Source organism: Dermacentor variabilis, chromosome 4 (genome assembly GCF_050947875.1).
Source record: "Dermacentor variabilis isolate Ectoservices chromosome 4, ASM5094787v1, whole genome shotgun sequence".
NCBI lineage: Eukaryota > Metazoa > Arthropoda > Arachnida > Ixodida > Ixodidae > Dermacentor > Dermacentor variabilis.
This window is the reverse complement of record NC_134571.1, coordinates 123,729,395-123,745,786: the sequence shown is the minus strand read 5'-3', so window position 1 is coordinate 123,745,786 and position 16,392 is coordinate 123,729,395. Positions and strand designations below refer to the sequence as shown.

General features: G+C 51.6%; 1 protein-coding gene across 5 annotated transcripts in view; it reads right to left on the bottom strand.

Moving 5' to 3' along the window:
- LOC142579710 (CD151 antigen-like) overlaps positions 1-16,392 on the bottom strand; it is a 162,162-nt gene that overhangs the window by 42,288 nt on the left and 103,482 nt on the right. For 4 of the 5 annotated variants that reach the window (XM_075690198.1, XM_075690197.1, XM_075690195.1 and 1 more), the window contains exon 2: positions 6,912-7,066. In XM_075690198.1, coding sequence (XP_075546313.1) covers positions 6,912-7,001 — 90 coding nt within the window. In that variant the 5' untranslated portion in view covers positions 7,002-7,066. Of the gene's footprint in view, positions 1-6,911; positions 7,424-16,392 lie in introns of those variants that run through there. The other variant, XM_075690196.1, reaches the window with a different exon arrangement.

Sequence of the window (16,392 nt, the reverse complement as noted above, 5' to 3'; positions counted from 1 at the left end):
AGATCGTACCAGCAGTCCGATCCCAAACATCTGGTTGGCAGCGGTGAGATCGCCTACGACTTCAAACAACTGTCTGCCAGCGGTGAGATCGCGACAACGGAGGCCAGCAGCAAAGAGATGCAGTTGACTGTATGCTGAGCAGCTCAACGACGATCCGGGAGCAGTGCAACGAGCCCTGTGTGACGACTGGTTGCCTGCAGCGGAACGACTGCGCGGAATTCCTGCCTGCGAGGTTTGGTGAGTGCGGGACTTTCTTCTTCTGAGCTTTGCCAGGCTTTTGTTAGTGTCAGAAACAGAGCTGGTAATTGTGGTTGTCGTTGCTGCCGGGTTAGTTTGCGGCAAGACAATAGTAAGCAGTAGAGAAAGCAGCATTCAGAGCAGCCATGGATTTGAAGTCGTTGCGCAAACCGAAATTGTTGGAGCTTGCAAGAGAGTTGGGTCTGGATGTCTCAGACAAACTCAGAAAACCAGAACTGCTAAAGGCTATTCTTGAGTTAGAGGCTGAGGATGACGAGCTGTCGGAATGCCTTGAGACTATTGAAGAGAGGGAGACTGCAAAAGAAAAAGAAGAGTGTGAACGTAAAGAACAGAAAGAGCGAGAGCAACAAGAGCGTGACCGTCAACACGCTTTGGAAATGAAGCGTCTTGAGGTAGAGATGGAACGCGCTCGTAATGGAAGTCAGGCACACGGTGCAGGAGAACGCGTATTGTTCAAAATGACTGACCTGATGCGGCCGTTTAAGCTTGGAGAGGACATTGGTTTGTTCCTGGTTAACTTTGAGCGAACGTGCGAGAAGCAGGGGTTCTCTCGGGAAACGTGGCCACAGCGCTTGCTCACTTTGTTACCCGGCGAGGCGGCCGACGTAGTCGCTCGCTTGGATAGAGAGGAGGCAGAGGATTTCGACAAAGTAAAATCGAGTCTGCTAAAAAAGTACCGGCTGTCTGCGGAGGCGTTCCGTCGGAAGTTTCGGGAAAATGAGAAAGGCAAAAGTGAGTCATATACAGAGTTTGCGTATAGGCTTATGTCGAACATGCAGGAGTGGCTCAAAGAAGAGAAAGCGTTTGGTGACCACGATAAAGTTCTGCAGTGCTTCGGGCTAGAACAGTTTTATAGTCGGTTACCGGAGAACGTGCGATACTGGGTCTTGGATAGGCCAGACGTGAGTACGGTGGCTAGAGCCGCTGAGCTAGCCGAGGAGTTTGTGACGCGTCGAGCTCGCGGAGCTAAGGACGGTCAAAAGGGTGAATTTGGCTCGAAGTTTGAGAGGCCGAAGTTCACACCCATGAGAGCAAAGAGGGACACGCGTAGTGAGGATGCGAGTGAAAGCAGTCCGACCAAACGTAAAGAGACGGCGGCAGCCAAACGCAGAAAGCGGTTCGAGATGAGGCGAGCGCGCTTGTGTTATACGTACGTGCCAGAAGCCGGGTCACTTTTCGGCGCAGTGTCCGGAAACAACACCAAAAGTTGTGTTTTTTTCAATAGGCAGCACTGACGAGAACATGAAGCTTCTCGAGCCTTACATGCGAGACCTCCTCGTAAACGGGAAAGAGTGCCGAGTGCTTCGCGATTCCGCAGCTACGATGGATGTAGTTCACCCGTCTTACGTAGAACCCCATATGTTCACGGGCGAGTGCGCATGGATCAAGCAAGCCGTGGAAGCTCATAGCGTGTGTCTGCCGGTAGCAAAAGTGCTTATTGAAGGACCTTTCGGAGCGCTTGAGACGGAGGCGGCAGTGTCATCTATGCTGCCACCCCAGTACCCGTACCTATTTTCAAACAGGTCCGATCACCTCCTGCGCGAGAAGGGGCTTTTGTTTGGTGAAGCTAGTGTTCAGGCCTTAACCAGATCGAAGGTTCGGGAGCTCGCTGCAAAGGCGGTAGTTGCGGGGCCGACGTTATCAAACAACGAAAAAGGGTCAGAGGCGCAGCAAGCTGATATTCAGAGCACGCCCGAACTGAATAGACTTGAGTCTGTAACGTTAAAGGCGCCAGATACTGGAGAGGAAACGCCCGACGCGGGAAAGTTAGAAGAGCTATCTACTGATTTGCTCATCGCGCCTACGTCAGACGGACTTGATAGGTTGCTAAAAGTCAGCCGGTCGGCTTTGATAGCCGAGCAAAAAAAGGATGGCAGCCTGGAAAACGTGCGCTGCAATGTCAAAGAAGGTATCGCCAGGAAAACTGCGCGTTTTGTGGAAAGAGGGGGAGTCCTGTACCGGAAGTATCTAGACCGCAGAGGAGTGGAGTTCGATCAGCTGGTCGTGCCTCAATGCTATCGTCAGGATCTGTTGCGCTTGTCACATGGGGGTTCGTGGTCCGGACACCTAGGAGTTAAGAAAACTAAGGACCGTCTCTTGCAAGAGTACTATTGGCCAGGGTGTTTTCGGGACGCAGACCATTTCGTGAGGACATGTGACACTTGTCAGCGGGTGGGCAAACCAGGGGACAAATCAAGGGCGCCGTTGAAATTGGTACCTATCATAACGGAGCCTTTTAGACGGCTCGTTATTGATACAGTGGGACCTCTGCCGGTAACAGCCACGGGGTACAGACACATTTTGACTGTGATCTGCCCAGCGACAAAGTTCCCTGAAGCAGTGCCGCTTAAAGAACTCAGCTCAGTTGAGATAGTCAATGCACTACTGTCCATATTTGCGCGAGTTGGTTTTCCTGCGGAAATCCAATCAGATCAGGGCACAGTGTTTACTAGCGCTTTGACGACAACTTTTCTCGAAAGGTGTGGGGTAAAGCTGCTACACAGCTCAGTGTACCACCCACAGTCGAATTCCGTTGAGAAGCTCCACTCCGTCATGAAGCGCGTGTTGAGAGCGTTGTGTTTTGAACATCGAACTGACTGGGAGCTGTGTCTGCCTGGGGTGATGTTTGCTTTAAGGACCGCGCCGCATGCGGCTACGGGGTTTTCGCCAGCTGAACTGGTGTACGGTCGCTCGCTTCGATCTCCGCTTCGCATGCTTCGAGAATCGTGGGAAGGTAGGGGCGACGACCCAGTCGTGGTGGAGTACGTGCTTAAGCTCCTCGAACGCTTAAGAAGGGCACAGGAGTTGTCAGGTGAAGCAATGGCAAAGGCCCAGCAGAGGGCCAAGGTTTATTATGATCGGACAGCCAGGGCCCGTCGTTTTGAGGTTGGCGATGAGGTCATGATATTGCGCACATCGCTAAACAACAAACTAGACGTGCAGTGGGAGGGCCCAGCACGAATTGTTCAGAAACTGTCGGACGTTAACTACGTGGTAAGTCTGCCAGGAAAGCGGAAAGCACAGCAAGTTTACCACTGTAATCTGCTCAAACCTTATAGACAACGGGAAGCAGTGGTGTGCATGATGATAAACGTTCCTGAAGAGCTTCCAGTCGAGCTTCCAGGACTAGGCTCAGTGACGAACAGGGAAGACACCGGTCAAGTCATTAGTGACCTTATCAGTAAAGCACCGCTGTCGCCCGAGCAGAAAACCGAACTACACCAGCTATTACAAGAGTTTCAAGGTCTGTTCTCTGAGAGGCCTGGTAGGACTTCTGTACTTACTCATGATATTGAACTTACCTCCCCAGAGCCAGTACGATCCAAGGCGTATCGGGTGTCACCCCGCCAGAGCGATATTATGGAGGCTGAGGTAAAGAAAATGCTACAGCTCGGTGTTATTGAGGCAGGTGAGAGTGATTATACCTCCCCTTTGATTTTAGTTGAGGTACCGGGCAAGGAACCTCGTCCTTGCGTCGACTACCGCAGGCTTAATTCCATCACTAAGGATCAAATTTATCCGATCCCTAACATCGAGGAGCGCCTTGAGAAAGTTAGTAGCGCTCAGTTTATTTCCACCCTAGATCTTGTCAGGGGTTATTGGCAGGTTCCACTTACAGAAGAGGCTAGTAGGTATGCGGCGTTCATTTCACCAATGGGAACATTCCGTCCTAAAGTGTTGAGTTTTGGTTTGAAGAACGCGCCATACTGTTTTTCAAGTCTCATGGATAAAGTGTTGCGGGGACAGCAAGAATTCGCTTTACCGTATCTAGACGACGTAGCGATATTCTCCGCATCCTGGTCTGAGCATATGACACACTTGCGGGCAGTGCTAACCCGCCTGCGCGAAGCGGGCTTGACAGTCAAGGCTCCTAAGTGCCAGATAGCACAGGCCGAGGTTGTCTACCTCGGTCACGTGATTGGTCAGGGTCGTCGCCGCCCCTCTGAAATAAAAGTGGCCGCTGTGCGAGACTTTCCGCAACCGCGCACAAAGACCGATATTCGGTCGTTCTTAGGTGTCGCCGGCTACTATCAGAGGTACATCCCTAGGTACTCTGATATCGCGGCTCCCCTGACGGATGCTCTAGGAAAAACAGAGCCTCAAACAGTCGTCTGGGACGAGACAAAGGAAAGAGCTTTTAGCGCCCTAAAGAGTGCCCTAACAAGCCAGCCTGTGCTACGATCGCCAGACTATACAAAAGGGTTCATTGTTCAGTGCGATGCTAGTGAGCGAGGCATGGGCGTTGTACTGTGCCAACGGGAAAATGGAGAAGTAGAACACCCCGTCCTGTATGCTAGTCGTAAGCTGACCAGTCGTGAGCAGGCGTATAGCGCCACCGAGAAAGAGTGTGCGTGTCTCGTGTGGGCCGTTCAGAAATTGTCATGCTATCTAGCCGGCTCGAGGTTTATCATTGAGACGGATCACTGCCCTCTCCAATGGCTGCAGACCATCTCTCCCAAAAATGGCCGCCTCCTGCGCTGGAGCCTCGCTTTACAACAATATTCCTTTGAGGTGCGTTACAAAAAGGGGAGTCTCAACGGTAACGCCGATGGCTTAAGTCGAAGCCCCTAACGTAGGAATCAGCCTCAAAATTGTTTGTTACTGATGTTTTTCTTCCTGAGGCAGGATTTTTTTTAACATATTGCTTTTGTTTAGTGTTTCAAAGTGATGATATGCTTTCTAGTGCAATTTTTCAATTTGTGGACGCGTTCTGAGTGATGCTAGACTACTGTAAGGAACTAGGCAGTGGTATAAAAAGGGGAAAGAGCCTGGCAGGGCTTAGTGAGGGTTGTGCCGTGCTTGCTGACTGAGCGGTTGAGTTTTCAGCGTAGTTCTAACGCTTGCCGGGAACGAGAACAAAAATGTGAACTCTCCCGAAGTCACTTTGCAGTGTCCCGTGCGAACCTGAACGAGAGAACGAGGCCTTCTCTGTGCGCTGCGCTCAAGAAACGTCGAGGGACGCCCGACTTCGGTTATGAGCATCATCGAGCGACATCCCTCCGGACAGCGGATGCAGTCCCCTGTCCATCGGGATCTCCTTCCCCCGGCGGGGCGGTCTGTTGCGTTTCGCCTGCGACACGTGGTTTTGCCGGCGCGACTGCGGCGGGGCGGCAGACATTTTGGCCCGATCGTCGTCGCCGCAACACTCATCGCCAGGTGTTTCCAGGCGCGTCTGCGGCGATGCGACCGCCTAGGGATCCTCCTCGCATTCCAGTCATTGTGCCCGAAACAGGCGATGCCAAAGCAGGGATCTCATTCCAGTTATTGGGCCCGAAACAGGCGATGCCAAAGCAGGGATCTCGTTCCAGTCATTGTGCCCGAAACAGGCGATGCCAAAGCAGGGACCATCTTCTCGTTACAGTCATTGTGTCCGACCGGCAGCGCCACGACAGGGTGCTACGAGATCGTGCGCAGCGCCACGACGGGGTGCTACGAGATCGTGCGCAGCGCCACGACAGGGTGCTACGAGATCGTGCGCAGCGCCACGACAGTGTGCGTCACCATTAGCCCATTGTACATTCACGTGCTCGTCTTTTGAGGGGTTCCTTCTTGCCCTCAACTGCGAGAGTATAAAAACAGCTGCCCCCGGACGCCAAAAGGAGGGCTCCGATTTCTTCTGTTGAGTGAAGTGCTCTCCCGTCTCTCTACTTCGGTCAACCTGACCGCCAACTCTTTGCGATGTTAAAATAAACAAGTTGTTTCGTTGTTACCAGTCGACTCATGCTTTGCCGGGACCTTCGGATGCTTCGAGTTGTACCCCAGGCCGCCAGGCCAACGCTACCCTTGGGGCTTGCGACCCAGGTACAACCACGGGCGTCAGCGCCGAGTTCCCAACAGATCGTACCAGCAGTCCGATCCCAAACACTAGACAGATGTAGCGACGGCCATTCAACGTCACTGACCACGTTGTTATCGATTACGATGTGGTGCGACTACTTCACACACTCTCGCCACTCAAGAGGTGTGCCACAGGTTTTCCTTTATAGCTTCTGCTTAATTATTATTCGGAGAGCTCAATACTGTGGCGATGCCGGTATTGTCGGTCGACGCGTTACCCTTTCCATGCTGCCTGATAAAGGGCACAGGCTTTGCCATAGAGTGGCGTAATGGATACACTGTCATGGGTGGAACGTCAGGGACTGTACAGGACAATTCCAAGTAGCAATGCAATGACGGGTCAACCTGCACCCTGAAGTGCGAAAACCACATGTGTAGGAACCATACAATTTGTTGCGCACCACTAGTGCAAACAACACATCAAACAAAGAACGACAGAACGCTGAGCTAATTGGTAAGGACTCATAATGCAAAAAAAAGGAAGGGAGGGAGGGAGGGGGTAAACCATGCAGGCACGAACACATGAGAAGTGGTTCGTGTTGTCCACTTCGCTTGTGTCCGAGTCTGCCGGCCTTACCCCCGCCCCCCCCCCTTTTATTTTTTTGCATGGTACATCAAACGAAATTCCATCACAGGTTTCCAACATTCCGAGCAGCCGTATCTTTCCGGCGCATCGTGCGACTGAGCGAACGGTTCGGAGATGCACGTGTTTACTTTGCAATGGCGCGCGCAGTGCGTACGCATGCGCGCATGCGCACGCTTCCCATGACGCTTCCCACGCGTCGCCCAAAGCGTGCACAGAGCATCCCACTCACCAGGAAGATGAAGTTGAACACGTGCAGCAGGCACTTGAGGAATCCGACGCTGCAGCAGCCATCGTCCTTGGCTCCCCTGCGGTAGGTCATGGCCGCACCTCCTCCTCCCCCTGCTGCTGCTCCAATCGGTCGCCCCTGGCGGTTGTGGTGGTATCCTGAAGAAGCAGACGCACGGGAAAGGCCGTGCGGCGTGCCGTTAGTGAAGCGGTCCGACCTGTCAGCGGCGCTACGACCACGGCCGCCGCTACCGCCGCCAAACACGTTCCCGGCCGCCGGCGAAGCCATTCCTGCCGCGAAGAAGCAGGGAGGCGACGGCAAAGGAAGGCAGCGGCCACGCCGCCCCTTCCTCTCTCTCTCCCTCTCCGCAGTACACTATATACGTGCGCTCTCTCGGGAATTAGCCTTGGCTGGCGATCGCCGGCAGACTGACTGCAGACGACGGACGAGATGCTGCTGCTGCTAATGCCGCGGCCGCACGTCGCTCTCTGGCGCGATAGAGATACGCCGCTGATGCTGCGTCAACGCCGCAGCACACTTCGCGGCGTTGACGCGGCCGTCACGAGGCCGCCGCTGTTAAGACAAAGCGTAACGCTAAACTGCGTCTCGGGCGCTGCGTCTAGGGCCCGCCCGAGAGCGTCTTTCCGAGCTCCCGCAGTTGTTTATCTTTATTTGTTTTTTCTTCTTTTGGCGGAACCGGGACGCGAGCTGGCTGTATACGTTGGCGCGACTGCCGAGTCATTGATGCGGCTCGAGCGTTCCGTTCCAACGGCAGCGCACGCAGTAATAATCGTATTACGCTTGCGGCGGCGTTCTCGGCAGTGGTGCGAATAATCGGGAGTAGAGTTGGGAACGGTGCCGAGAGAAATAAAGGTGGATGAACTCGTGTCCGATAACACTGAGCACTGCGCGACTGAATTGCGTGCAATTTTTTTTTTGTTCACTTTATTGCCGCTGAAGCTTACGTTCGTTTGTTATTTTGCATACTGCGGCATATTGTCGCGAAGACAATGTAACGCGGCCTTCTTTGCTGTCTTTCGGGGAATTTTGTGGGGTCCTTGACGCGGGGCAAACCTTTGTACACAAATGACCTCGACGGCGCCGCGGACAGTGCTGCCGCGCGGCCGCCGCCCCCGCCGCACCTGACGTCACACCTGCACATGTCGCGTCGTCTTCTCACGCTCGGCTGTCAAAGGCCGATTAGTTGTGGTCAGAGTGCTTTTGTGTAGGGAGTGTTGACGCGACCATTTCTTGACCCCTTGAACTCTGCCGCTTATTGGATGATGTCGGCTTGCCTGATTGGTCGGAGTAACGAAGTAGCCCATTGGTGGAGAAAAGTGTCTCTTGGATGCTGGGGAAACTTATTTAAGGAATAGTTTGGGGTAGTTTTAGAGTGAGCAAGTAGACAGCAGCAGACGGCGCATCTTCACCAGGGGAGACCAGGCCGGTCAGGCAGGCCGACGACGACGGGTATGACATCGTTTTGCTTGTATATATTTTGTACAGTTTAAACTTAAGGTAAATACCAAGAGAATAAATCTAGTTCAAATGCTACTCTCGTCGTCGTACCTGCGGATTTGGACTTCCCCTGCCGGAGCTCATCCCCATTCTTCCGTCTCCCTGGTGAGTTGATGCGTCTGATATCTCACGGCTGCGTCACTTCGCTACAAAGTGGTGGAGTGTGCTGGGTACCGAAGTCCACGCTCTAATATCATGCGCCGTGGCAACAAACCCGAAGAACCTAGCTCTAACAGCTCGAATATAACCGAACCCCCTACTGTTCTCGCTACCATGTCGACCCCTCAAGCTAAACCTTTCGTCGGACCGCCAGTCTTTAGAGGCACACCGGAAGAGTCAATAACCGAGTGGCTGCTTTGCTACGAACACGTAGCCTCCCTCAACAACTGGGATGAAGGGACGAAAGCAAAATTTTTATATTTGGCATTAGATGGCAATGCGAAAAAGTGGCACACCACGCAAATTCTAACGGGTGCCCCTAATACATGGGAAGAGTGGGCGACGCTCTTAAAAACGTCCTTCACAAGTCGTCACTCAGTTGAGATCGCATATTTGCGGCTCCAAAACCGAACGCAGCTGCCATCAGAGTCCCCCGAGCAATACTACTATGACATTGTGCAGCTGTGCGCCAAAATTAATCCCTCTATGACAGAAGAGGAACGGCTACGGCACCTCATGCGCGGCCTGCGTCCAGACGTGCAGGAGAAGATAATCATGGCTAATCCGGACAATTGCTCAACTTTCCTGCAAATTCTGCAGCGGATTAATCAGGCGGCTTTGATGGCACGTGCATACCAACCAGAAGCGGTCGGCACCCACCTCCCTGCCGGCCAGCAGTCGTGGTACCCACTCGCCGCGGCACCCTTCGCGGGAGTGACCCCCGCCGGGGTAACAATGCAGCCGCCTCCGGCATGTCTCGCTACCTGCGCTGCGGCAGAACATCTTCGCCCGCGAGAGGCCACCGACCGCGATAGGGACTTAAGGGCGATCGCGGACTCTATAGCCACATTATCGGACCGCCTGAAAGCTATTGAAGATGCACGTCGTCCTCCGATGCCTTGGCCAGCAAGAAATTCCCGCGCCGACGACGGGCGTCCACGATGCCAGCTATGCCGTCGCATCGGTCACGTCGCGCACCAATGCTGGACGCGGTTTCGAGATGACAGAAACCAACAGAGAGGGCCCAATAATAATCAGGGTGGGCAACCCAACCCTTCGGGAAACGAGAACGGCCGGGCCTAGGGAGCCAGTCCGGCCGTCCCGTATGCACTATGTCAGATAGTCAGCTTTTAACAGTACCGATACGAGCAAATGGTACCGACACAAAACTCGTAATTGATACTGGCTCCTCGGTAAATGTCATCTCGTCGCATTTCGCTGAAAAAATATGTGCTTCATCAAAATCAAGAAAAGATGTCTTCATCAGAGGAATCGGCGGAAGCTTGCTCTCCCCCCAAGGTGAAACTGAAATAACTCTTGATTTCGACTCCACAACTGTTCGCGAGAAGTTTTTGATTGTGAAGGACTGTCCCTACGAGCTATTAGGTGGTCTCCCGTTTTGTCGAGCAGTGCGTCTTTTAATAGATTTCTCCAAGAGTGAGCTCCAACTCAACGGTGAAACTTTTCGGTTGCATGTAAATTCGAGCACCCTGGCACACAATGATGCACTCAGTGCGCGGTGCCACGAGCATATTCGCATTGAACCTCGCACTGAAATCGCTGTCCAAGTAAATGTCGCAAGGGACGGAGTCCATCTCATCGAACCGAACAGCACGCTCAAAAGCGGACTTCACGTTGCTCGTACCGTGACCAAGGTCGTGCATGGGACAGGTGTGATTCGGATCGCTAATCCCACCATGTCGCCAGTAAATTTGCTCAGCGGAACAAAGCTAGGATGGGCTACTTCTATCCACAATGCACAAATGGCAGTCATCGCCCCCGAAGACACGCAAGACTCTCGGGATTTTGACGTGGAGACTGGAGACCACTTACGTCCAGGTGAAAGGGCTGAGTTGCTTTCGCTCATTGACAACTTCCGCCACCTATTCACTGGCGATAACAACCCCATTCAGCAGACGTCTATGGCAGAACACGTTATCGACACAGGCGATTCTCGACCAATTCATCAGCATCCCTACCGTCACTCCCCTTTTGAAAGGAACCTGATTGAGAAGCAAGTAGAGGAAATGCTGCGCGATGGAATAATAAGGGAATCTCGCAGTCCCTGGTCATCACCTGTCGTCCTCGTAAAAAAGCCGAACGGGTCATGGCGTTTTTGTGTCGACTTTCGAAGGGTGAATGAAGTTACGAAGAAAGATGTACACCCACTGCCGCGAATTGATGACATTCTAGACGTGCTACAGGGCTCAAAATACTTCACAACCCTTGATCTTACATCGGGCTATTGGCAAGTGAAAATCAAGGAGGAAGATAAGCCGAAGACCGCGTTTGCCTGTGGGCCCGGCTTGTATGAGTTCAATGTTGTTCCCTTTGGTCTGTGTAACGCCCCGGCCACGTTTCAGAGAATGATTAACAAAGTACTCAGTGGTCTGCTTTGGAAGGTATGCTTGGCTTACTTGGACGACATTGTAATTTTCTCTAAGGACATGACCGCTCATTTGCAAGATTTGAAAAGCGTATTCTCGGCCTTGGACGCGGCGAACTTGCGGCTGAAGCCGGAAAAGTGCAGCTTTGCGCGACAGGAGATTAAGTACCTTGGTCACATTCTCACTGGCGAGAACATCCGACCGGACCCAGACAAAGTGGTCGCGATTGAAAAGTTTTCCCCACCAAAAAACAAGAAAGGTGTACAGAGCTTTCTCGGAATCTGCAACTACTATCGGCGATTTATCAAGGATTTCTCTCGTATTTCTCGGCCACTCACTAACCTCACTAGAAAGGATGTCCCTTTCGTCTGGGATGCGGCTTGCGAAGCGGCTATGCAATCCCTCAAGGAGAAGCTGATCACGGCGCCCGTTTTGCGTCAGTTTGAGCCGGGGAAGCCGATAGAGGTGCACACTGATGCCTGTGATTATGGAATTGGTGCCGTACTAGTTCAGAAAATCGGATCCCAAGAGAGAGTCATTGCCTATGCTAGCCGACACCTTAATAAGGCTGAGATGAACTACAGCACCACTGAGAAAGAATGTCTCGCTGTCGTGTACGCCTGCGGACAGTTTCGTCCGTACATTTTTGGGACTAAGTTCACAGTCGTGACCGACCAAGCTAGCCTGGCCTGGCTAATGAAAGTGAGAAATCCGAATGGTCGCCTTATGAGATGGTCTCTGTTGCTTCAGGAGTTCGACATAACGTTGCGACATCGCCCTGGCCTGAAGAATGGAAATGCGGACACGCTTTCCCGCATTCCTCATGATCCCGCACCAGCAAGCGAAGAAAACCCATTACCGTTGCTCGCGCTGGATCATGTGGACATCGGGGAAAGGCAGAGAGAGGATTCCTGGATGCAAGAAATCATACAGCACCTAGAGCAGCCGAGTGCGCCCGTTGTCAGAAAAACGAAAAGAACGGCACGGAGCTTTCGGCTGGTCGACGGTGTATTGTACAGAAGAGCGAAAGGCTTTCAGGAAGATCGCGCAGCACTCGTTGTCCCCAAGTGTTTGAGATCGGAGGTTCTGAGGCACTGCCATGACGACATCACGGCAGGCCACCTCGGTGTCAAGCGCACATGGGAGAAAATTCGCAGCCGCTATTTCTGGCCAAAGATGTTTTGCCACGTCACCAAGTATGTCCTCTCCTGCCCTGACTGTCAGACGAGAAAGCTACCACCCGGAAAGCCGACCGGTTTTCTCCAGCCGATCCCACCTGCAGGTCGCCCTTTCCAACAAGTGGGCATGGATTTTCTTGGCCCTTTCACTAAAAGCAAAGCAGGAAACCGCTACATCCTCGTGGTTACTGACTACCACACGAAATGGGTCGAGGCTGTCGCGTGTACAGCGGCCACTGCTGCAGAAGCTGCTAAAGCCTTCGTCGAGCAAATTGTCTTACGCCATGGGGCACCAGAAAAAGTGATAACAGATCGAGGGCAGCATTTTGTCGCCAACCTGACTGAAGAAATTTTCCGACTTATAGGTAGCGAGCATGCCACTACTACAGCGTACCATCCTCAAGCAAACGGCTTGTGCGAGCGCTTCAACCGCACGTTGGCCGACATGCTCAGCATGTACGTTTCTTCGCACCATCGCGACTGGGACGAATTTCTTCCGTACGTGCTCTTTGCATACAATTCGTCTACCCACGAGACCACCGGGTTCACCCCGTTCTTTCTTCTTCACGGACATGAGCCCACACTTCCTATAGATGTAGCGCTAGGCGCGGAACGCGGTTTTGACTGCACACTGGACGCCAGGAAAGTGGCCCTCCGGCTGCAGCGTGCTCACGAGCTAGTGACCGCACGGGAGAGGCGTCAGCAAGTAAAGAACAAACGTAGTTACGACGCTAAACGACGTAGTGCAGTCTACCATGCGGGGGACTTGGTGTATTTGTGGACTCCCTTCAGAGCTCGGGGAAAGACAACAAAACTCCTTCACCGATACCACGGGCCTTTCCGTCTTGTTAGGCGAATCGGTGAGAACAACTGGGAGGTAGTGGATAGAACTGGCAAAAAACGCGACCTTGTTAATGTTGCGCGCTTAAAACCGTGCCACGTCAGACAGTGCTCGGATAATGACGACGCGGACGACGAGTCTGTTGACGGACATCGAGAGGAGGTGTGTGATCCAAGTGGTGCTGTGCGCGAGTGCGATTTGAATGGTGGTGTGCGCGAGTGCGGTTCGCGTAGTGATCGTGCGTACGAGACAGAGACTTGTGAAAGAGTGCGCGTCGTAGAAGACTCGGACGATGGGACTGAACTTTACTCCGACTGGAAGACATTCCACAACGAGGCCGATCCGAGAAATATCACTGCTGACGACACGGACACTGATGTGTATCACAACGCCAGCGAATAACCTTCATTGTTAATTTTATTGTGTAGCGCGCACGAATGAACTTTGTTTCTTGTCTGGTGCATTTTGTTTCCATTTTGTCAAAACTTGTTTGTTTTGTTTTACGTGATGCTAAATCTTCCTTACGGATACTTCAGTTCATTATATGAATCCCTAATGTGCGCGTTTAACTTGTTTTATTTGTAACCATGTTTTATTTTGTAGTAATGATTTGTAACGAGTGGGACACTCTTTTTCGTAGGGGGGAGGTGTCGCGAAGACAATGTAACGCGGCCTTCTTTGCTGTCTTTCGGGGAATTTTGTGGGGTCCTTGACGCGGGGCAAACCTTTGTACACAAATGACCTCGACGGCGCCGCGGACAGTGCTGCCGCGCGGCCGCCGCCCCCGCCGCACCTGACGTCACACCTGCACATGTCGCGTCGTCTTCTCACGCTCGGCTGTCAAAGGCCGATTAGTTGTGGTCAGAGTGCTTTTGTGTAGGGAGTGTTGACGCGACCATTTCTTGACCCCTTGAACTCTGCCGCTTATTGGATGATGTCGGCTTGCCTGATTGGTCGGAGTAACGAAGTAGCCCATTGGTGGAGAAAAGTGTCTCTTGGATGCTGGGGAAACTTATTTAAGGAATAGTTTGGGGTAGTTTTAGAGTGAGCAAGTAGACAGCAGCAGACGGCGCATCTTCACCAGGGGAGACCAGGCCGGTCAGGCAGGCCGACGACGACGGGTATGACATCGTTTTGCTTGTATATATTTTGTACAGTTTAAACTTAAGGTAAATACCAAGAGCATAAATCTAGTTCAAATGCTACTCTCGTCGTCGTACCTGCGGATTTGGACTTCCCCTGCCGGAGCTCATCCCCATTCTTCCGTCTCCCTGGTGAGTTGATGCGTCTGATATCTCACGGCTGCGTCACTTCGCTACAATATACAGGATGTTTCAGCGAACACTTTCGAAAATTCTTAAATGTTGCCTGTGACAGCACAATTCTAGTTCATGAGGCGGTCTACTCGAAGCGGCGGACATGTACTACTTGCACCAAAAATTCAAATCCATACTCGACTAACAAAAACTCACTAATTAACTTCTTTAACTAATTACCTTATGGCCCATGTTGCAAGTCACAAATTCAAGCCGTGGAGAAATGCATTGGCGTTCCAGTTACTTTCTCAACAAAACGTTGTTTTATGCATTCAAGCGCGACATGCAGTTCTACGCAAAGTTCGGGAATTAATATCTCGAAACTGGTGTCATCCCGAGAACTCGTTCCAAGCGGATCCGCCTTAATTGCGACCTCCGCGGCTAGAATTTTTAAATTGCAATATGGGGCCATAAGGTAACTTATTTCAAAGGTTATTTAGTGAACTATTTTTAATTAGTCGGTTATTCATTTTAATTATTTTTGCAACTGGTGTCCACCGCTTCTAGTCGACCGTCTCATAAACTAGAATTGTGCTATATGCCGCAGGCAACGTTTAAAAGTTTTTTTGGAAGTATGCGCTGAAACACCCGGTATATATAGCTAGGCCCGAATTATTCGTCGACCATTTTCGGTGGTAGCTTGACTACTTTGTGCACCTTTATCCCTTAGCTTTCTTTCTTTCTTTCTTTCTTTCTTTCTTTCTTTCTTTCTTTCTTTCTTTCTTTCGTTTTTTCTTTCTTTCTTTCTTTCTTTCTTTCTTTCTTTCTTTCCTTTTTTCTTTCTACAGCTTATCAAGAACATTGCTATTGGCTATACGTTAAGACTTTCATTCCAAAAGAGGATTTTTGAAGTATCAAACTTAGCGTAGCATATGCATGATACGTTGGGCATTACGAGATTAATCAAGTCGCAGAACGGGCGTCCAGCCCAATAAATGAAGTCCACGGAGGGAGCGGCATGCAATGTGGGTCACGTATCCAGAGCGTTTGACGAACGTTTATAGCACGCATAGCTTTCAGGCGCCGCAGTCTACTATACTGCACGTGTCGCGCTCTAAATTTCGCAACGACAGATTGGGAGAGGAGTGCCTACACGTTACGAAAAAGCGCGTTCCTTTTTTTCTTTTTTTTTTTCCTCGTATCGCGTCAGGATGGGTGGTCGCTCTGCTACAGGAAAACAAGTTTCCGCCTTAGCGGCGATAATTAAGAGCGATCGTTTGGGCGAGCACGTGCAGTACAGGCTCAGTTTCAACTGCATCTGTGAAAGATCTCCATCCAGCTTATCTCTGTTGCTCGCTCAATGGTTTTTATGCGCGCTGCATCTGACTTTTTTTTCTTTTTTTCGTTTTGCCTCTTATTTGTCTCCTAGTACCCGTATAGTGGTAGACGACTGGAGGTCAGCGCTGCGTTTGTGTTGCCTTCGTGCCTTTATGCTAAGCCCTGCGGGTATTGCGGCACTGTTCTAAATTTTTGGCGATGGAGATGCTCATCTTTCACTACATGTAGCTACGCGATAATCGTCTTCGAGAAAAACAAAGATCTAACCGATGCCTCAGTTATGCGGACAATTTTAATGAAGGTAACGGAGCACAGGGGTGTGTGTGTGTGTGTGTGTGTGTGTGTGTGTGTGTGTGTGTGTGTGTGTGTGTGTGTGAGAGAGAGAGAGAGAGAGAGAGAGAGAGAGAGAGAGAGAGAGAGAGAGAGAGAGAGAGAGAGTTGGGAGGGAGCAGTCGGGGCCGGCTTTGGAACAGACATGTTGCTTGAGTGATTTGCGATCGCGCAGCTGGCAACCAACCGTAACATGCAGTTCGCTATAATCAAGAAAGGAAATACTGCAGCGGCCACACGTCGAAACTCCCGGTGATCTTCCGATACGATCTCCCGGTGATCGCTTCGCGAGAACTGTCCAACCTTATCCCGTTATGCACTCTCGTTCAAGACGCGATTTATGTTGCATCGGAAACTTCGCCAACATTGTCGCCAATTCGGTAGCCTGGCAGTCCTGTCGCATCAGACTGTACTCGCTCGAATCCGTGTGGGCGCCACCACCGGCTGCTCCGGAATAAACGATGGCGTATGCAATTA